Genomic DNA, 23,210 nt, shown 5'->3' with positions numbered 1-23,210 from the left:
AATGAAAATCTCTCTCTTTCTCGTACGCCATTTTAAATCGCCTCAATCGATATGAATCAATGTATATTTTCTAAATAAAATGAGCTTATTTAACACAAATGTTAATGAAACAATGCGTGTTGTTATTGCCTTACTACTACCGTCGATAATAATTGCGTCGAGCTCTACGCCCAAACCCAATAATCTCAAATCTCAATCCATTTTTGACCATCTGAGATAGGCATTTAATCCAAATATTATAAACGTGTACCAATAACCAATCGACGGATTGTAATACCGATCTGTCGATACAAGCTATTCATGGTAGGTCGGATCGGTGTATGTGGATAAACCTTTGCATGAACATGACATTTCAACTGTGCCAATATCCTATCTTAAGATTTTAACTTACACCAGTTTTTATAATTAAAAACTATTTGATATGTTTTAAACATAGACATGCATATTTGAATATTATTTGTACGGTTTTATTTACTTTATTTGGTTTATATTGATTATCAAATATCGAGTGTAAAGAGCGAAGAGATTGCATTTTATCCGTCGCCAAAAATGGATTGTCTTCGTAGGGTTTCAATCAGCGACTTCCCTTTTATTCTCACAATTTTGTCGCTAGTGTATTAAAAATTTATATCATTATTTATTCTCTTTAGACATAGCTTTGATCAATAACTATTTTCAGAAGGAATATATTATAAAAAGAAAATGTATTTTGATAATATCGGATTTACTAAGTGTAATTTACAGGTCTCATAATATATCGTCTCTGTTCTAATAATAGATAGGTACTTCATTCGAGTTAACACGAAATCATGGATTTATCTTGTAGTCTGTATTAGATCTTCAAAGAGACGTTAATTACGCACTCCGAAACCAAAAGCGTTATTTCTCCTTAGAAAAAAAGGCCACAAGAGGAAAAAACTCATCCTTATTATTCCTTCGTTTCGTATTTTCTACTATATTTTATCCTAAAGTCACTACGAAATCAATTATTTATATTATCGGGACGACACCAGGGCCAAGTTGAAATTACTCCTAGGCCCACACCTGGGGCACTACCGGGGCTGACACTCCGGATTGACCCCAACACCGGCTGCGCGCAGCAAGTGGACCTCTATGTCTCCTCGCGCGCTGTGGTCCTCACTAAGGGTTATACGCCCATTCTGTATCAGCAGGGTGCGAAAAAGAAATACTACCCGAAATAGGCGTAGGTCCAATATAGTTAGTATAGTTATGGTATGTTAAAAGTTTTCACTACTGTTCTGTTATCTGTGGACAACTGTCAAGACTACAATATAATGTAGTCTGCTTGTGGTTCTGTCACCTATGTGGTTTTAATATGTTCAAAATATTATATCTTCTATTTTGATTAGGGTTTCTTCTGCTTAGCCTTTCACGTTAAATATAAATTAGCAATTAGAATTTGAGATTTTATTCATAATGGCTACAACGCCGTCGTATAACAACGACAAAGTGGTGACTGGGGAGGTGGAATATCCTGCGGGAGACCCAGCATCTGGTGCTTTTTTCCAACCAGATTATAAAAAGTATGTTCTTATGATTTGTTTTAAACATGTATGAAAACGACGAAAACGTTCTTATTGTCCTATTGGAGTTAAGTTAGTTCCCCAGGGTATATATGAGCTATAATATCCATGTTTGAAAAATATTTTCCTAATAAAGCAATAAATTAAAATAGCATTGTGTACATTCAAATATTTAAATGTTTGGTGGTTGGGGTTATCTTAAAAGTGAAACCTACAAATAAGTTAATAATGCATTTACTAATAAGAAATGATTTTGTTTCAATATTGTTTATAATTATTTCAGAAATGAAGATCTAAAGCAAATGTTGGATGGATCTAAAGATTCTTTGAAACTTGAAGCTATGAAAAGGATTATTGGGATGATTGCTAAAGGAAGAGATGCATCTGACATGTAAGTATTCAGATATGGGGTTTATTGGAAATAAAAAAATAAGCAAAGTATATAATTACTACAATCTCAATACTTGCAGATGGATGCAAGATTTAATTATTAAATAATGTTAATTAAAAGTTGGTATATAAAATAGATCACTACAATGGACCCATATAATCCTTAAAGGCAATGTTTATAACCTTAAAGCATTTTGCCTTTAAATCTTTAAAGAAAACACTTTTTACCGGATCGAAGCTATGTATTATTGTAAAATTATAATTATTTAAACTTTCTTTTAAATTGATTTGATATTTTGTGTGCTTTACAGCTTGAGTGGTCACTGTGAATTATAAGTTTACAATAATACATAGCTTCAATCCGGTAAAAAAGTGTTTTCTTTAAATGTGTAAAAGCTATCTTAATAAAGGACAATACAATTTATCTTTAAGCAGAAATACTTTCACTGCCTTATAACATTCACATTTAACATTACAGGTTTCCAGCAGTAGTAAAGAATGTTGTATCAAAAAATATTGAGGTGAAAAAACTTGTGTATGTGTACTTAGTACGGTATGCAGAAGAGCAACAGGACTTGGCATTGTTGTCTATTAGCACCTTCCAAAGAGCTCTTAAGGTAATCTTATTAATTAGTTCAATTGTAGAGGGAACAACTACTGGATAAAGCTTATAACTGTTTTACTTAAAGCATGTTTATACAAAAGGTATTTTCATATAGTTGTAGAATGTTCTAGTTTGTCTAATTTGTTTTGTTAAGTGAGTAAATATTTTTCTTAACATCAAGTACCTAACAAAATCTTTTTATATGAAGGACCCAAACCAATTGATTCGTGCTAGTGCATTGCGGGTGCTGTCATCAATTCGTGTTCCAATGATAGTTCCGATAGTAATGTTAGCTATTCGAGACTCAGCCAGCGATATGAGTCCATACGTAAGGAAGACAGCTGCTCATGCTATACCTAAATTGTATAGGTAAGATTATATTTAATAAAGAATTTTATCTTATACCAGTAAATCCAATTTGTTGTTGTGTGATCTTATAAGTTATCCTTTATATATGGACTAACCAGCACAAAAATATTTTTAAATTGAACGATTAGTATTTTATAATAAAGTGAATTGTTTGGTTTTATAACATTTGCATAATGGACCATACTACCTCTGACTCTGGTAATATTGTATTGTATATAATCCTGGATATGAGTGTTTGGTTTAAAACTTATACTATAATTTTATAGCAAGAGAATATTAAACATCAATCTGTTGATAAAGATCATATTTCTTTTGTTACTTTAGCTTAGACCCAGAGCAAAAAGAGGAGTTGGTGGGAGTTATAGACAAGCTGTTGTCTGATAAAGCACCCCTTGTAGTTGGTTCCGCTGCAATGGCCTTTTCTGAGGTGTGTGCTGATCGTATGAGCCTTATACACCGGAGTTACAGGTATCCTATCTAGGTTTTTTTTACTAGATTTTCTTGCACGAGACAGACTACAAGACGCGTACACTCAACGCATACATCTCTGCTCTTTAATGCAAAAGTTCAACTAAGGTCTTGGCAATAATAAAATTGACATCTGCGAATATGATAGATCTCTGGATCTAGTGCTCAAACTCAAAGTAACTTTATTCATATAGTTAAACAAGTACACTTATGAACTTCAACAGAAAAGATTTTAAATTAATTCTAAATTTAAGTTCATTACCGGTTCGCAAATTAAGGGCGTAGAGCGGGCAAGAATCTCTCTGTCACTCTTTTTAATCGTCAAGTTTTTAGCCATAAACATCAAGGCAAAGCAAATCAATCTTAGGATAATTTATATAATCTTCATATGCATATAAAGCTTTCTTGGTTAATTAACGTTTAACGATAGTAGAATTGTTGTAAAAACAAATACAATTTCCACATAAGGAAACTGTGCTCTTGCTTCAACACCAGCTTAATTTGACCGACGCCTCACATAGTTGAACCTTAGCTACGTATGGATATGCGCCACTTCTTCGCTATGGTTCAATGTTTGTTTATAGAGTGGGCCGGCGACTTACGTCCCGGGGCCGAGGTAGCTAAGCTAAAATTCAAGACAAATTGTTTATTGGGTTTAAAATATTTGAATTTCTTTTTTGCTATTAATGGTTCAATGTTATGGTAGCCGCTTATTGTAGGTTCTTTATGTAATTTGCTTAAATTAGTACCAAAAGTCAATCGAGTTTAATTTGCAGCCCTAGCCCATGCCCTTTCTACAGTTATAAAGTATTCTATTAAAATTGATGATTGGAAATATATATTAGTCGTAAAACGGCCTTTTATTTTGTTTTAAAAATCATTTTAGAAAATTCAAACAATATATTAATTGTAATGCAGGTGTAAAACCTTTACCTCTCTTCTCTTCTCGTCTCTTAGTATTATAGATTGTAGCTCAGTCTATTCCCATACTCTTAAATTAACATTAACCACTCGTTTATGGTATTTTAGGAAGCTTTGTGCCCTATTAGCTGATGTTGATGAGTGGGGTCAGCTGGCCTTACTAAACGTTCTCACTGTTTATGCAAAGACGTGCTTCCCGGATCCAAATCTTAACGTAAGAAAATTTTTAATATATCTTTTTTAGATTATATAAAATATGTTTGTACATAATCAGTATTTTAGCGAATTTATCAATATGATAATTGGTGTCATAGTTCGATAAAACCCGAATCATTAGCGAATTATGCAGGTAATTCTAGTTTGTACGAGGCAGATGGAACAATTTTGTGTATCTTGTCGCATTAGGAATTTTAATAAAGAGGGGATATATATTATATTTTCTCACAGAATTACTCAAGTGATAGTGAGGAAAAACCATTCTACGACTCAGAGAGTGAGACCAGTGATCACAAAAGGACTGTCTCGCCATCAGTGGACCCTGATCTGCGACTGCTACTGCGGGCAGCGAAACCTCTTTTGCAAAGCAGAAACGCCGGTGTAGTTATGGCGGTCGCACAATTATTTTATCACTGTGGCCCAAGTGAGTTTTAATATTAAACATTATGATGTGCGAAAATCATATAGATGTTTAACTATTTTTCTTTCGTAGTTTTCATTCCATGTCATGTGTTTTTAATCACCTTACAATTATTATATTGAAATAAAAAAGTACGTAAAAATAGTGGCGGAAAGATTTTAGGCATTTTCGTCCATTTTCGCCCTTAAGCAGTGAAAGTAAATGTAAATTTTTCACGTACCAAAGCGTACAAAAGTTATCTAAGAATAATATCAATCAATCAATCAATCAAAATATCTTTATTCATATAAATAAACGAGTACACTTATGAACGTGAAAAAAATTAAATCGTAATAAAAAGTCAATCGTAAATTTACGTTTACTACCAGGTTGCAAGTCAAGGGCGTAGAGCGGGGAAGAAACTTTCCGCCACTCTTTTCAATCGCCAATCTTTTAATACAAATTGTTTGAAGTGGAGTAATACAGTCCCAAGGATTAGGACTAACTATTATGTTAAAAGTACTTTACAGTGATTAAACTACACATTTGGCTCTAGATCCTGTTTTTCGTGATTAATTGCTATATATTATTGCTACGTAAATTTGTGATGTCAAAATTAAATAAAAACAATATTCTTTAGTACAAGAGCTCCCGCCGGTGGCTAAGGCCATGGTTCGTTTGCTTCGTGCCCATGTTGAAGTTCAGAGTGTGGTCCTCAACTCTATTGCAGCGCTTACTGTCTCTAAGAGGGTATGTTCACTTATGGTTAGGTCAGACAGGGGGCGGGACGGCGACGCGACGCTGGCGCAACGTGAGCAGTTGTAATGTATGTACAGTCGACTCTCGTTAATTCGAAACTGGAGGGACTCTTAAAATATTTCGAATTATCGAATGTTTGAAATATCAAATGGTTCGAAATTGGTGAGAGAAAATCAAGTGAGTGACATCAGAGTCATCAGAGTGTACATACATAAATCTATTCATAATGTGAATTAATTAATGTTTCGAAAGAACTCTGTTAAATACTGGTTTTCTTCAAAACACATTGCTGCTGCTCAGACTGCTCAATAACTTCAATCAACAATCATTCGACCTCTTTCTCTCTGCAACTTTGAATTGTCGAGTGTTGGACGCCGATGAGTTCGAATTAACGCGTCGTTTTATTATATAGCAATGATTTTTTCGTTCGAATTACCAAGTGCATAAAAATTTGATTTACTTCGAAATATAAAGAGATTTTGTAGGGCACTCATCATAACTTTGAATTACAGAGAGGTTCGAATTATCGCAGGTTGGAATTAACGAGAGTCGACTGTATGTACTAATTAATATAGGACCGTGCCGTCGCGCCCGGCGGGACGGGGCGTAAATGCGACGCAACTCATTGTGATGGGTATTCGTTGTAGTTGTCATACAGACAGCCGCCGCGTCCGGTGTGTGTACAGCTTTGTATTCGTCTACAAAATTGGACATGGAAAAAATTGAAAAACTCATCGAAAGTGTGACCAAACCTTTAGAATATATATCGCTACAATACGGAGTATTTATAATTTTTGTTTCCTATTTTGTATCGCCGTCTTGTCATTATACAACATACACGTGAAATATATAAAAAAAAGAAAGCTACTGCTGAAAACCTAGCGTTGCCTTTAAAGCCAGCTTAATCCTTTGCTTAAACCAGGATTAAATATAGGTAACCAATGGAAAATATAATTATAAAGCTTTGTTATTTTATCCACTTGTAAAAAGAGCGTGGATTATTATTATTAGAATTTATCAATTTTCAGACCCTCTTCGAGCCATTCCTCAAATCGTTCTTCGTACGTAATTCGGACCCCACGCACATAAAGTTGTTGAAACTGGAAATACTAACGAACCTAGCGACTGAAGCCAGCGCTCCCGTGGTCTTACGCGAATACCAGACATATGTCACTTCCAGTGATAAGGCTTTCGTGGCCGCTACCATTCAGGGTATAGGAAGGCTGGCTGTGGCCATACAAACTGAGACTGAGACCTGCTTGAATGGTCTTCTGCACTTGCTGTCGAGTAAGGATGGTAAGTTATCATTAAATGTATATGTATATATACATACTTAATAATATTATTATGAACAGTTATTTACGAAGGTATAACCAAGGGTATTAAAATAATTACTAAACCTCGTTTTCTACGCTCGGTGTGAGGTCAAAGTGATGGGGCAATTTTGATAATTAGAATCGATAAAAAACTATGTTGATTTATTCACTCACTTACTAACTCACACATAAAAAATGTGATTCTTACTTGACAGAGTGCTGCCATCTATAATGTTTTTTTTAAATAAATCAGAAATGAAAGATTTTGACATTCTCATTTATTTTTGTAAGTAGGTTTCATAATAAATTAACAATACTTTTTTCCAAATTATATGAAGTTAAACTTCATCGACTGCTTGTAAAAGTCAAGAGACTATAGTACGGACGCGGAGCACCAAGAATTTCGTACAATGACCTTTGGGCCTACTGCCAGTGGTTAAAAACATTTTTTTTATAAGTACGAATATTAAAAACGGTAGGTTTGATTTTTATTTAGACTAAACGGCTTGATGGATTTATAAAAAGGAAAAGTTATGATTGCGACTAAGATTTGGTAAAAAAAAACAGAAATACTCTTAAAAAAACATTTAATTTTAGTCCGAGGCATCTATTTCTGATGAACTATCAGATGCTTCGCCAGATACGTTACTACTTATATACTATACTATAACATATATACTACTTATAACAAAACAAACCAAAGTACATGTGCACCACCACATGTCTTTATGGTTATGACTAAAAGGTTTACAATCTCTGAATACGGCGGTCACTGCATCTGTGTGAGCGCAACGGCAATATGTTTATGCGCGAGCGACAAAGACATAAGATGAGGGGTCATTATACGAAATTCTTCGTGCTCCGCGTCCGTACTATAATTAATAATAGTAATAAAACTTTGATAAATTTGCAGAATGGGTGGTATGTGAGGCAGTGGTGGTGGTGAAACGAGTGGTAGGCGGTGGTGCTAGTTCTGCGCGTGCGGCTGTATCTAGAGCTGCGAAATTACTGCGCTCGGATAGGTGAGATAAATTTTTAATTATTAATTATAAACATCTCTGGTATACAGATAATGATTCGATGTTGACACCTGTACTTGGTTAGTCTTTACCAATATATTTATATTTATATCCTTTAAAAAAGTTTTATTAATAAATTCTGATCGATATATATTTTAGTAATTATAATGCTTTCCGAACATGACGCACTATTAAGGGTTGATATAAAATAGTCTTATAAAAAATAATTAATATCAACTTGTTATATCAGAGTATGGCATCAATGCCACATCTAGTAAAAAATCCAATCCGAACATCTATGTTTTGCTTAGTTGACCGATCGAGTTTATTATGTCTACCTACATTTTTGTTGCTGGTTTGTTTTGTAATTTTATATACATACCTACATCTGTGCGCTCTAATAATTATAAATCTTAGTTTATATTGTTTCTCAGTAAATGAATTATGTATGCAATTCTTATGAGAAATAAAGTTTTTCTAAACCATAAAATATGGTAACAATTTAATTAAATAATAAAAATACTGCAAAAACTTTCCACATAAGTAAGGTATCTGAGCTGAAATAGAACCGGCGAGGGTATTTTACCAACAAAGATAATTCTTATTATATTACGCGTCAGCTAATTTATTCATGATTTATGACGTATCACACACATTAAAAGGCCTGCTGCGATCCCACGATTGTCTTTTTGCACTATACGTTTTAAATTGATTTTGTAGGTTAGCGGGTAATGCACGCGCGGCAGCTGTGTGGTTGGTGGCGGAACACGGGGCGAAGCACCCTCGAGCTGCTGCCATTTTAGCCCATATGGTGTCCAATTTTGCCGACCAGGTATTTCAACATTAATTTTATACGTATATAATGTGTGAAATGAAACGTTGATTTTTTTGATGTGAAACATCTATAGCCGCACGTAAAACCGATTTCTGGCGTGGCGACGCATCGCCACGCTATATGATATACAGTCTAAATGCAGTAGTAAATTTCACATTAAAAATATTTAATGAAAATAATGTTTATTCAACAAATAGTCATCGTTATCTGGAAAAAAACCGTAATATTAGATTTTATCATTATGACATATTTAGTTTCTATCACAATCTGTTCTTTTCTGCATATTACTTTTAAAAAAATAATGTTGATGTTTCACATCTGCCAGGCGTCCCGTGACAGCTCTAATTTTTTAACTTGAATTCCTTTGGAAAACATCCAATTCGTTACCACAGCGTGTAATCTCATCTAGATTCCCGGATTCCGGATCCCGAATTTCATTCCCGGTAACAAATCACGAATAACATATCCACTGTAACAGAACACTGCATTATAAATTAACGCAGAAGAAATTTGTCTTAAATTTACCTCCATTCCAGGCCTAATAACAATTTTGTTTGTTTTTCAGGAAGAATTAGTAAAACTTCAACTACTGTCGCTAGCGGTAAAGCTATCCATAACCCAGCCAGACACCTTACCGATGTGCAAATATGTCTTGCATCTCGCTCGCTACGATGCAAGTTATGATGTGAGAGACAGAGCTAGAATGCTTCGCAAGTTTATAGAGCCCCAAAATGAATCGCTGCTAGCGCAGTACGCGTCGCACATATTTTGTCCGGATAAACCGAAGCCGAGTATACAGAGTAACTTTAAGGGTAAGTTTTACGAGAGATCTAGCTTAATTTTCTTTTATTATTGAATATAATAATAATAAGCCCTTATTTTTCCACATCATATTTACATAAATTAAATTAAATAGATATAAATACAATTTTAACTAAGATGCGGCCCCTGTCCGGGAGAAGGCCTCCTCCGACTTTTTCCACCCTAATTTATTTTGTGCCATCGTCATCAAATTTCTTCCAACTACCCTCTCGATCCCATCAGCCCATTGCTCTATTGGTCTTCCTTTGTTTCTTGTTCCTTATGGACCACTCAATTCGGGTACTGCTTTCGGTCATCTGTATAACGCCCTACGTGGCCTGCCCATCACCATTTAGGGCATATTGCTCAGCGTCAATAATTTTCGTTTTTCTGCGAATATTTTGAATATATTGACAATAAATAAGATAAATTATTATTGTAGCTGAAATTAAACATGAATTTATACATGTAAATAAAAAAAACTATTATTTTGTTTATTTTTCAGATCGCGATCAGTATACGTTAGGATCTCTGTCGCAGTACATTGGAGTTGCGGCGGGAGGGTATACGTCATTACCGCGTGCGCCGGCGCAAGCATTTGCGGCTGAATTACGAGAACCGCCACCGCCGGAAGCACAGCCTATTACTGTTCAGGTACTTGTTTATCGTGTGGCGTCCTCGTCGTCATTGGTAGCTGAAATAAAATTATCAAAATAAATTATATTATATTAAATTACAAAAAATGCACTTACCAACTTTTACGTATAGACCGTGTCTATTGTTCTCCGCGGCAGACGGGGGGCGAGGCACGCGCATTCCACAGCGCGCTCCGCCACCAGTACGGCCCACGACTTCTTAAGTGACACACGTACATCTCGCTGCCGACGCCGCGGTTTATTTTTACGAAAAAGATATACATCGTTGAGATCACACAAGTTTTATTATTTTTATATAGTGATATACGACAACGCGAACACTATACTGGTGACCCCGACGTGATAAGAGTAAGAAAAAACTACACGCCACGCGGTCTTAGCACTTTTGTCATGCAAGACGATAACGGTGGGGACACGGACAATATGGAAAAAGGTGCACATGAAATTTTCAAAGTTGGAATTAAAATACCACCATTTTTACCGAATAGACCTGCACTCTGGTTTGCTCAATTGGAAGGCCAATTTTGTTTGGCGGGAATAACGTCAGACACGACTAAATTTTATAACGCGACTAGCCAACTGGACCCACAGTTCGCTATTGAAGTTGCGGATATTATAGAAAGTCCTCCCAAGGACAACAAATACCAAACCCTCAAAGCGGAGCTAATAAGGCGATTAAGTAAACCGCGCGAAGAAGAAATCAGGCAATTTTTAGACAATCAAGAACTCGGCACTAGAAAGCCTTCACAATTTCTTCGTCACCTACAACATTTGGCCGGACCACAGGTACCAGACGAATTTATTAGATCAGCATGGCACAATAGGTTACCCAATAACATTCAACCTATCATTGCATCGCATATGGATATGCCGCTAGAGAAACTTGCAGAGTTGGCTGACAAAATTATAGCCATCGCAGCCCCAACCCCACCAAATGTTTACGCCGCTACATCGTCCTCAGCTAACCAACATGCTGGAAATCCTCCAGACCACTACCTCACCGCCTTAGAAAGCTTGGCCAGGCAAGTTAACGAATTAACCAAGCAAGTTGCTTCCCTGAGCATGCATAATAGCCGATCAAGCAGATCACCACAACGTAGGTATAACAGATCAAGATCTCACTCTTGCTCCACCCAAAGATGGAAGGAAAACAAAATGAATAGCGTGTGTTACTACCACAGAAAATTCGGTGAAAACGCCATAAAATGTCTCACGCCCTGTTCCTACAAGACTTTAAACGCGAACGGCAGCCTGTAGTGGCGGCTAACGACTGCCTTACGCATACTCCTAATGACCGCCTCTTCATCGTCGAAAAGAAAACTAAACTGAAGTACTTGATAGACACGGGATCTGACGTTTGCGTTTTTCCTAAGTCGGCGACCAGAGACCAGCGTCATAAAACTAAATATGAGTTATACGCTGCCAACAACACTATCATAGCTACGTATGGCTACATAGCCTTACACCTGGACCTCGGACTTCGCCGGGACTTCACCTGGAGATTCGTAGTTGCGGACGTCACACGACCCATTATTGGTGTTGACTTCTTGGGCCACTACAACCTATTAGTGGACTGTCGTCGTCACCGCCTCATCGACGGCCTCACAAGTTTGTTCGTCAACGCGCCACGCTGCGCCAACATTTCTGTGGAAACGGTGACCATCAAAACAGTTGCTGGAAACTCCGACTTCCATGACTTACTTCGCAACTACCCAGATGTAACGAAACCTACTGGAAATCCAAAAGAAACCAAGCACCAAACGAAGCATCATATACGTACTACCCCTGGTCCACCAGTCGCAGCTCGTCCCAGACGTTTAGCCCCAGATAGACTGCTTATTGCGAAAAAAGAGTTTGAAGAGATGTACGCAAATGGAACAGCTCGTAGATCAGAGAGCCCATGGTCGTCTCCCTTACATTTAGCCAAAAAGAAGGACGACGGTTGGAGACCATGCGGCGACTACAGAGCACTTAATGCCAGAACCATCCCTGATCGATATCCAATAAGACAGATTAATGACTTTGTTTACCAGCTGTCTGGAGCTAAAATATTTTCAAAGATTGACCTGATTAAGGCCTACAATCAGATACCTATCGCGAATGAGGACATACCTAAAACAGCCATAACGACACCATTCGGACTGTTCGAATTTCCGTATATGACCTTTGGTTTAAGAAATGCTGCTCAAACCTTCCAAAGATTCATCGATGAAGTTCTTCAAGGCCTGGAATTTACATATGGGTATATTGACGACATCCTAGTATTCTCGAAGACCAGAGAACTCCATCTTCAGCACCTTAAAACTGTCTTCGAACGACTTAACCAGTATGGCATCTTAATAAACACCTCTAAGTCCATATTCGGCATTAACGAAGTAACTTTCCTCGGCTACAGCGTCTCGACTGAAGGCATACGCCCCCTCAAAGAGAAAGTGGAAGCTATTACCAACTACCCACAGCCAAAAACAGCAAAACAACTCCGACGGTTCCTGGGAATGATAAACTACTACCGGAAATTCATCCCTGATGCAGCAAAGATACAGGCTCCTCTGAACGATGCCTTAACAGGTAACATCAAAGGAAATGCACCTATCGATATGACTAACCTTGTAACAGCTTTCAATGAGTGCAAGCGCAGCCTATCTCAAGCCACTCTTCTTGTCCACCCTGAAATCAACCTGGATCTAGCCTTATTCACAGATGCTTCAGACGACTCCATCGGCGCTGTCCTGCAACAAAAACGAAAAGGCAACTGGGAACCCTTGGGATTTTTCTCTCGTAAACTGACGACATCGCAAAAAAAATATAGTCCATACGATAGGGAGCTTCTGGCCATATACGAAGGTATCAAACACTTTAAATATATGTTGGAAGCAAGAAACTTTTGCATTTACACCGATCACAAGCCCATCACCTACGCCTTCACAACAAACAGAAGCCAGTGCTCTCCAAGACAATTCCGCTATCTTGACTATATATCTCAATTCACCACCGATCTAAAATACATTCCCGGTAAAGACAACATCGTCGCTGACGCCCTATCACGTGTAGAAGAGATTGTCACCATAAATTACGACGCACTTGCAAGAGATCAGGCTCAAGACCCTGAATTGCAAGCTTTGCTTACCAAAAACACAGCACTACAACTGAAGCAGATCGCTGAAAACCAGTTGTACTGCGATTTTTCCACCAAATCGCCTAGACCGTATATAACACCTGCCTATCGCAAACGCGTTTTTGAAACCATACACCAACTCAGCCATCCAAGCGGCCCTACCACTGCTAAAATGGTAGCTCAAAGATTTGTGTGGCCCGGAGTAAGACGCGATTGCAAAACTTGGGCAAAGGAATGTGTAGACTGCCAACGAAGTAATGTCAACAAACATACGAACGCACCATTTACAACCTTTTCAGTACCATCAGAACGTTTCGCCCACGTACACCTGGACATTATAGGCCCATTACCATACTCTAATGGCTTTAGATACTGCCTGACAGCAATAGACCGCTTCACACGTTGGCCTGATGCCTATCCACTAGCGGATATTACAGCAGAAACTTGTGCTTCCGCGTTCATTACCAACTGGGTATCTCGTCATGGATGTCCACAAACTGTAACAACAGACAGAGGCTTACAATTTCAATCACAACTCTTCCAAAGCATCACTAACCTGATTGGCGCAGAACATCGTCCCACCACCTCATACCATCCGCAATGCAATGGAATGGTGGAGAGATTACATCGCCAATTAAAAGCAGCCATCATCTGTCACAACAACCCACAGTGGACTGAAACACTTCCCCTAGTGCTACTAGGAATAAGAGCTGCCTGGAAAGAAGATCTGCAGGCATCAGCCGCCGAGCTAGTATATGGAGAACCACTACGACTACCGGGACAATTTTTCTCAACTTCGCTTGACCAGAACCTAAATCCAGCAGACTATACAGCTCGCTTGAGAAATCATATGGCAGCATTAACCCCAACTCCTGCATCAAACCACAAAAGTAAAACATTCTATTTGCCGAATGACATACATACTGCACAGTTTGTTTTTCTTCGCCGTGGTCCCGCAAAACGATCACTTGAATCACCATATACCGGCCCATATAAAGTTCTGAAAAGAAATACAAAAACATTTTCATTAGACATAAAAGGCAAAGAAGTTACAGTAACAATAGACAGAATAAAACCAGCTTACCTTACGAAAGAAAACAGAGAATACGACACGACCATTCGTTCACCGATGACCGTACTGCCGCTTCACACCAATCACGATGCACCGCTACCTGAAAAAAAGACTAGAAGTGGAAGATTAGTTAAGTTTCCGGACTACTATCGACCGTGAAACGGTCTCGGCAGGGGAGTGATGTGGCGTCCTCGTCGTCATTGGTAGCTGAAATAAAATTATCAAAATAAATTATATTATATTAAATTACAAAAAATGCACTTACCAACTTTTACGTATAGACCGTGTCTATTGTTCTCCGCGGCAGACGGGGGGCGAGGCACGCGCATTCCACAGCGCGCTCCGCCACCAGTACGGCCCACGACTTCTTAAGTGACACACGTACATCTCGCTGCCGACGCCGCGGTTTATTTTTACGAAAAAGATATACATCGTTGAGATCACACAAGTTTTATTATTTTTATATAGTGATATACGACAACGCGAACACTATAATCGTAAAGCAAAAATCTTGAGATTTTGTTCTATAGTACGGACGCGGAGCACGAAGAATTTCGTAGAATGACCCCTCATCTTATGTCTTTGTCGCTCGCGCATAAACATATTGCCGTTGCGCTCACACAGATGCAGTGACCGCCGTATTCAGAGATTGTAAACCTTTTAGTCATAACCACAAAGACATGCGGTGGTGCACATGTACTTTGGTTTGTTTTGTTATAAGTAGTATATATGTTATAGTATAGTATATAAGTAGTAACGTATCTGCCTATCTGGCGAAACATCTGATAGTTCATCAGAAATTGATGCCTCTGACTAAAATTAAATGTTTTTTTTAAGAGTATTTCTGTTTTTTTTACCAAATCTTAGTCGCAATCATAACTTTTCCTTTTTATAAATCCATCAAGCCGTTTAGTCTAAATAAAATCAAACCTACCGTTTTTAATATTCGTATTTATAAAAAAAATGTTATTAACCACTGGCAGTAGGCCCAAAGGTCATTGTACGAAATTCTTCGTGCTCCGCGTCCGTACTATATTATTATGTTATTTATTTATACTTACTATGTCGAGAAAAAAAATGTAATCAATATTTTATAATATTACATAATGTACAATATTGCTACTGTGAATTCACTTTGCGAACATATAAACATGTCGATAGTGTCGAGATAGTATACAGTAGGTACAACGTCTGTGTTAACGGGGATTTGTGCAAGAGACTGGTTCTGGTTTCTCGTATGGTAAACAACCTTGACCTTCTCTTCAAAGAAATCGAGTTCTTGGAGTACTGGAGTTGGCGTGGGTTACACACTAATTTGGGTTTGACATAACCTACTATTGAAAGCGGAGCATCTAGAGATATCTTGCAAAATCGAAAAACTATTAATGATATAATGATGATACGCGTATTATATAGTATGTAAATTACCAATAAAGTGAATATGTTCCTAAAAAAATGATATATGAATGAAGTTAAAACAATCTAAAATTCGATAAAAAGGTTCGACATATTTAATTTTATAGCTTTAAGAGTTTTTTTCGTCAATAATTTAACACTTTATTTTGTCTGGATTTTTTTAAAAAACACTAGTCTAAATTATTCACTAACTAAGTCTTTATTGTGTAAAAGATCTAATGTTATAATAGATAGTGCAAATTAAATACTTTGAAGTAATTAGTATAAATCTCACTTTATTAATAAATGAAAAATTATCTATTGCAGAAGAACAACAAAACATTCTACTCGGAACCGGAAGGTGAGTCTGCCTCAGGGTCTACATCATCTGCCTCTGATTCCTCCTCGGGCTCCGAAGAATCTTCTGATGAGTGAGTATTATTCTATAAGAAAAAAAAAAACACTTCACAACAATCATCTCAGTAATGCCCATCACAATAATCTATGCGCCCTTTTTTCGTAAAAGCGTTCTCCAAACCATGTCTGTCTGCAGTGTTCCACTCTCTGCCATGTACCAGGTCTATTCACCTATGTTTCCTTAACCTGGTCTATCCACCTTCAACATTATCTTGCTCTTTTGCGTTAATTTCTGTTCTCAACTATTCTGTTCCTCTTGCCATGTCAACTTAATTTTATTTATTTTCATGTTGACATCAGCTTTCTTAATTTTTCTTCTTAATGATCTATTCTTTATTTTATCTATTCTTGGCTTCCCTATATAAAGCTTAGAACAAATAAATCGTATTGTTAATTTAGTACGTTGTTGTTTAGAGATAATTTTTAATTACAATTTAAATATTGAAAGTAAAAATATTACTCAACAGGGATGAAGGAAACGATAACGAAGAAAAGCCCAAACAAACGAATAACTACAAGTAAGTACAGTTATAAGGTACATATACAGGGTGTCCCACGGCGATGCCACACGGAGGGAAAGTACCTTAAATATTAATGATAGGATATTTTACTGAAAGAAGACATCGTTTATTTTTCATAATAAGTAGAACTGCATTCACGGATTTTTTTAAAAATCGCCTACCTCAACCGGGAATCGAACCCGCCAAATGTGACAGTAAATTTACATGTATTTTATAATAGCGTTTGAAAGGGCTACTAATAAGCATTATTTTTTCCTTCATAACCTAGCATATTAAATGAAACTAAAAACATAAAATTTTACATTTTATTAAAAAAAAAAATCAAATGCTCAAAATGTGATCCGTTGTTGTTGTCTGTTGTATACAAATTCTCACTCTTTTAATAATTTCTCTTGAGATTTTAAGAAATGAGATTAATAATCTTCCTGATGCAGATCGACGAAATCTCATATTCCAGCAAGATGGGGCTCCGGCTCATTACAGTAGGAGAACAGCCGAGTTTCTTAATGAACATTTTCCTTCCTGGATCGGCACTTTTGGACAAATTAGATGGCCATCGAGATCCCCAGATCTAACACCACTTGATTTTTTTTATGGGGTTATGTAAAAGATTTACTTTACAGGAACCGGTACAACAGTGTGCAGGAGTTACAAAATGAACTTAGATGTATTATTTTAAACATCCACCATGCAAAAATAAGTAAATCGACAGGGAGAGAAATTATTAAAAGAGTGAGAATTTGTATACAACAGACAAAGGAAAAAATAATGCTTATGAGTAGCCCTTTCAAACGCTATTATAAAATACATGAAATTTTACTGTCACATTTGGCGGGTTCGATTCCCGGTTGAGGTAGGCGATTTTCAAAAAATCCGTGAATGCAGTTCTACTTATTATTAAATATTAAACGATGTCTTCTTTCAGTAAAATATCCTATCATTAACATTTAAGGTACTTTCCCTCCGTGTGGCATCGCCGTGGGACGCCCTGTATACTACTTATTTATGTTGTATGTGTATTATGGCTTCGTACTAGACTTCTTTATCTGTTTCGTGATAATTTCCTATATAGACAAGTAGATCAGCCTTGTGTGCCTTACATTTTACTTCATCATAATACTTTATATACATTATATCTTCGTAAAAATTAATTTACTGTTATATTTTAATACATCTTACGGTATTGTACTATCAACAATTGTGTTCCCTTACATACTGATCTCATTGCATCATGATCGATTGATCTATAGAAAAATTAGTTGAATATTAGATTTAAATAAATTATCTAATATAATCTTTTTAAACAATACCTCTCTTTTTAAAATACCTGTTCAGTTATTGAACAGTATCCTCTAATTTTTTTTACCGTCCTAAACAAATCTCAAAATGTATATAATATGATGGTGGATGTTTTTTAAATAACTCTGATTATTTTTATTTTGGACATGATGTCTAAAGTTAATGGATGTCTGAGATATTTATGTTAAATCAAAAGTTATCAAAACGTTTCAGTTCACAGGTACTTAAAAAACTAAAAATATTTCATCGCTTAGTTATATATCAGTTAGACCCTGTTTAAGGCAATATGAGGGAATGCGTTTTTTCTTAGTCAGTACTTGAAGTGCATAAATTTTTTTATGAATTATTTATGAAGCTGGATCTGTGATATTTCTGAAAAGTTAACTTCTTAAAAAAAGAAAAAAAAGTATGTTAGAAATTGCTGAGTAGAACAATATGATCAAAGAAACATTATTTAGGTCCAACTCTGACAGTTCGGATAGTGAGTCTGACAGCGCATCATCGAGCTCTGACAGCGGCAGTGACAGTGAGGCCTCTAGCGAAGAGGAGGCACCGAAAAATGACACTAAGGTACCCTTTTAGTAAACAACTTCCGTTTTCTTAAATAAAGTAATTTCTATGTCTGACGTAATCTTAGGTAGCGTTAGAAGCCTGTAAGTTTCAGTTACTTTTCTTTGGAATGATGTCAACTAAATAAAAAAAATTGCTCCGACTCCAGAAATTCTTGGATACCTTAGACTACTGAACCGATTTTGATGAAATTTAGACTGTGCTTGTTGAAATGTGATTATATACTTTTTGTTTTTCACGGATCCAATATCAGTTAAGTTTATTTTTTTTGTTCCTGTTTAGTTTCTTCTTAATTACTATATGTAATATGTATTTTTGCACTTCTTGCCTACCCTATGCAATTTAATACATTTTTTTTCTTCACTCACGTGGTTGCCTGGATAAGATCGCTCTAAAGCGATAAAGCCGCCAGTTGCTCTTTTTCATTTAACTATGTTAAATTTTTATATTGTAATGTGTGAATAAATATATAAATATATAATTGCGAATTGCGAAATTGCGAATTGAAAAATAATATAAATTAATATTTACTGTTAAATATTGGTAGGGTATAAAATTCCAATATTTTACCCTTTGCCTTGAGAGTATTTGATTTTTCAAATTACTTATTTCTACGTACACCTTTGAATAGTGTCTACCCCAAACTTCTCTATGAACTTGTTTTAGCAGCCAGAACCGGTAAAAGAAGAGACGGTGAAGAAAAATGAAAAATCTAACCTGGAACTCTTATTAGAATTGGATGAGGTAGCCAGCACCCTGCCAACCATGACGCCAACGTGTGGAGGATTCCTTTCACCCCCTACTATGGCCCCTTCTGGGATAGCTGAAGGTATTATGAAACCGACTAATGGTACAACCAATACAGGGTATAATTATCCTCGAAGTTAAGTAAAAGTATACAATTCCCCGATGGCTAACTTAAAACTTTCCTGTAGTCTTTTTAGGTACTTTTTTGTAGTACATACTTATATTAATAATTATATAATCCTACATTCTTAACTGTAAACAAATAATTTCTATTCATTTTTAAATTTTACCTCTGAATACCATAACATAATAATATAATATAAAATTACTTAATAAAAAGTCCATTAATTTTAATATCATAATTATTTTATACAAAATATAATTATTATTTATGTTTATGAACATTGTTGAGTGTCAGAAAGAAATTATGCTTCCAAATTTACGTAATAATTTCATTTCTTTAACTTGCTTTCAGAGGACATGATAACGCCAGTCGGTCCAAGCATAGTTCCAAACCGAAGCATCGAACTGATATCCCGTGTGATGTCTGGCGGTCTGTCCGTACACGCACAATGGACACGTGCGCCTCACCTCTACTCGGCCAAAATGTGCGCTATACAGCTCACAGTTACAAATCACACGTCTGATGACGTCACAGATATACGGATCAATAAGAAGGTGGGAAGCTAACAAGTAGAATTATTTTCATATGCATTTGTTGTGCTCTTGACAAGACTGCTACTTGTTACAGTGGTTTCAAATGTACAATGATTTAGTTTATATTATTCTGTAAAATAAATAATTTTAAGAAAATACGGTGGATATAGCTCAATCTTTATTAATTTTCCATTTAAAATATATTGGGCTGATTGAACGTTGAAAGCGGTAGTTGGGCCGGAATAAGTATGTTAGGTTTTACTTACAGACTTAAATGTATTTCTATTTTCAAACTCAAACTTAAAATAACTTTATGACAATGAATGTCAACAGAAAAGATGTAAAATCTTTTCTAAATTTACATTTACTACCAGTTCGCAAGTCAAGGGGCAAGAAGAACTGACAAGAACTCTCTGCCACTCCATTTAATCGCTAAGTTTTGAGTCGTACAAATTATTTGAACTGGAGCTAATCTATCCAAAGGATTAGGATCATTTAAATATTCGTCAAATTTATAAAAAGCTTTATTAATCAATGTACATTTAACGAGAGTTTTATTGAATTAATATTATCTAATTTCGCTTGGAAGTTTGTTGTAAAATCGAATACAATTTCAATATAGTGGTTTCTTTCTATAAAATATTAGGCATATAGGTAAACCAGTACACTTATGAACGTCAAAAAAACGAAATTAATTGTGAATTTACATTTACTGCCAGTTCTCAAATCAAGGGCGTAGAACGGAAGAGAAGAACTGGCAATAAACTCTCTGCCACTCTTTTTAATCGCCAAGTTTTTTACACAACGTTTGTAAGGAGATGCAAGCATTAAACCATGTTCCATATGACATCTTGAGTAACCAAGATTGTGAAAATCCTCTTAAACAAAACATTAAACTGATCGACGCTTTCGTATACATTATCGGTTATATATATTTCAGATAGTGTCGGGATCCCGGAGTATTCATGAGTTTCCTTCCATACCATCGTTAGGCCCCGGCGCTTCCACAAATACATTATTGGGCGTTGACTTTGCTGACTCCATACAACCCGTTGAATTTACCATCGGTAGTTCTATAGGTGAGTTCTATATTTTCTTATGTACATAAGCTATTTGTCGGCATGAAATCTAAACTTCGCATATTATGCTACACATAATTAAAAGGATTTTTTTTATTTGATACATGTTACATCAGTCAATTATATTATTTTATCATGTTAGTAAAATCTGTATAAGACATGGATTTTAAAAGCTACATGAAGTTACTTTTAAATCATTGGTTAATCACAAAATACATAGTCAAAAATACGGTAATGATAGAAATCAAACCATATTTATATTAATACTATAATCCTTTTAAATGTGACAATTTTATGTGTTTTTTAGGTGAGATGAATATAGTTATAACACCACAAGTTGGTGAACTTATGCGGGCTGTTAATATGTCTGAAACCCGCTGGGGGCAAGAACAAAGAAAACTAAGAGGAATGACAGAGGTATGATTTCTTGTTGATTTTTTGTTTTTATTGAAGTTATAATTCTTTTGGCGCGATGGAGAAAAATGATGAGATTGAATTTTTACGATGCGCACACCGACACCTAAATTCGACTTCGTAGTTAGGTCTAGGTGGCATGGAAATCGATAACTATGTTCAAGTTGTATATACTAGTATTTTTATATTTAGACCACGTGTTTTGTAACAGTACAATTAAACAGTGTGAATAAATAAATATTATTTTAGTGTTTTTAAATCAATTTCATATACGACGGTGATAGTATTTACTAATAATTTATTTCACTACTGCATTTTAGTTATTTTTTCTAACGCGTGTACAAAAGTACACATTCTTTTTTTATTTTATTAAACGACTTGAGAAAACCGAAATATATTTATATAGTTATATATAGGAAATTACACATTAAGCATACAACTTGAAGTCGATAACTATTGAAATATATGAAAAAAATGTAAATTTTCAGTGTGACAAAAAGGCACCGAAGATGGAGAATGATCTGATAATGTGCACTAAAGTGTTTGAGACTGCAAATCTCGGTGCTGTTGAGTCGCCAGTAAATTTTCTCAAGTGAGTAGTCAACAATCCAACACACACATATACAATATTTACTATTCTTAACCTACGTTAGTAATAATATTAGTAATTTAAAGTTTGGTATAAATGTAGTTATTTTTTTGTATTTTAATATTTTGTTATAATATATATATTATTTTTTAATAATAAAAAGGTATTTTAGAAAATATTTTATTTTGTTACTGCTAGATGATAGAAGTAGATATAAGTAAAAATTAGCACTACGATCGCCTCAGATTTCGGTTTTCTTGATATTTTTGAAATTAAACTTCTTTAGGCTTTAGGGTATAAATTTTAGTGTGCAAATGTGCATTGTTTTTGTCGAAGAAAAGGGAGAGAGCGATTGAGAGAGAGTGAGAAAGGGAGATCGAAAAAATACACGCTATTGGTTTAGTTGCTACATATTGGAACTTTAGGTGGCAATTCTGTCGTCTTGTGCAGTAAACGCAGATTTTTTCATTTATATTATCATTAGCACGTATACAGTGTGAATATAGATATATAGACATGAAGTGATAATACTGGTATATAATTATCTATTGGGGCTTTTACCTTAGTAACAATTAATTTATAAAGTATCACTTCTGTGTACATTGTACGCACGCCCTTTTTTCGTCCTCTGTAGAAAAAAACTATGTCAATAGGGTTGGGTCGCTTGTCATGTTTTCTTAGTTTTTAGCCTTTCCATATTTATTAGTAGTGTTTCCAGTTATTAGGTTTTTATGTAATATAAAATCTTTGTGTCAGAATTTTGTGTATTTCACAAATATATTTTTATTTTAGGTTCGCGGGTCGTTTGATGTCGTCTCAAGATTTGGTGTTGCTCTCAGTGCGAATAGAAAGCGATTACTCCATAGTAACCGTGAATTGCCCAAATATGGCAGTTTCTTCTATGTTAGCTAACGAAATTGCTAGTTCATTCAGTAAATATTATTAGTTATTTAAAATAATGAGATTAAAGTTTATAGAGTATATCGAATTCTCATTTTTGCATTTATTTATCTTTGTTAAAAAAAACTATATTTACT

General features: G+C 35.6%; 1 protein-coding gene across 2 annotated transcripts; it reads left to right on the top strand.

Annotated features, from left to right (window-relative positions):
• Nucleotides 1-1,310: 1,310 nt before the first annotated feature.
• On the top strand, nucleotides 1,311-23,161 carry LOC111001009 (AP-3 complex subunit beta-2). Of its 2 annotated transcripts, none has more exons than XM_022270672.2 (22): nucleotides 1,311-1,544; nucleotides 1,828-1,935; nucleotides 2,413-2,551; nucleotides 2,747-2,907; nucleotides 3,232-3,375; nucleotides 4,405-4,510; nucleotides 4,744-4,936; nucleotides 5,553-5,662; nucleotides 6,700-6,967; nucleotides 7,901-8,009; nucleotides 8,727-8,838; nucleotides 9,407-9,653; nucleotides 10,148-10,296; nucleotides 16,208-16,311; nucleotides 16,765-16,815; nucleotides 18,576-18,687; nucleotides 19,357-19,516; nucleotides 19,910-20,112; nucleotides 21,032-21,170; nucleotides 21,478-21,587; nucleotides 22,073-22,176; nucleotides 22,966-23,161. In XM_022270672.2, the coding sequence occupies exons 1-22, from the start codon at nucleotides 1,438-1,440 to the stop codon at nucleotides 23,117-23,119; spliced, it is 3,090 nt and encodes a 1,029-aa protein (XP_022126364.2). In that variant the 5' UTR covers nucleotides 1,311-1,437; the 3' UTR covers nucleotides 23,120-23,161. The 2 variants fall into 2 exon arrangements, with proteins under 2 accessions (XP_022126364.2, XP_022126363.2); XM_022270671.2 differs by having other exon boundaries at nucleotides 19,354-19,516.
• The last annotated feature ends 49 nt before the right edge of the window (nucleotides 23,162-23,210 follow it).

Source organism: Pieris rapae, chromosome 5 (assembly GCF_905147795.1).
Source record: "Pieris rapae chromosome 5, ilPieRapa1.1, whole genome shotgun sequence".
Taxonomy (NCBI): Eukaryota; Metazoa; Arthropoda; class Insecta; order Lepidoptera; family Pieridae; genus Pieris; species Pieris rapae.
This window is presented reverse-complemented; position numbering and strand designations above follow the sequence as displayed.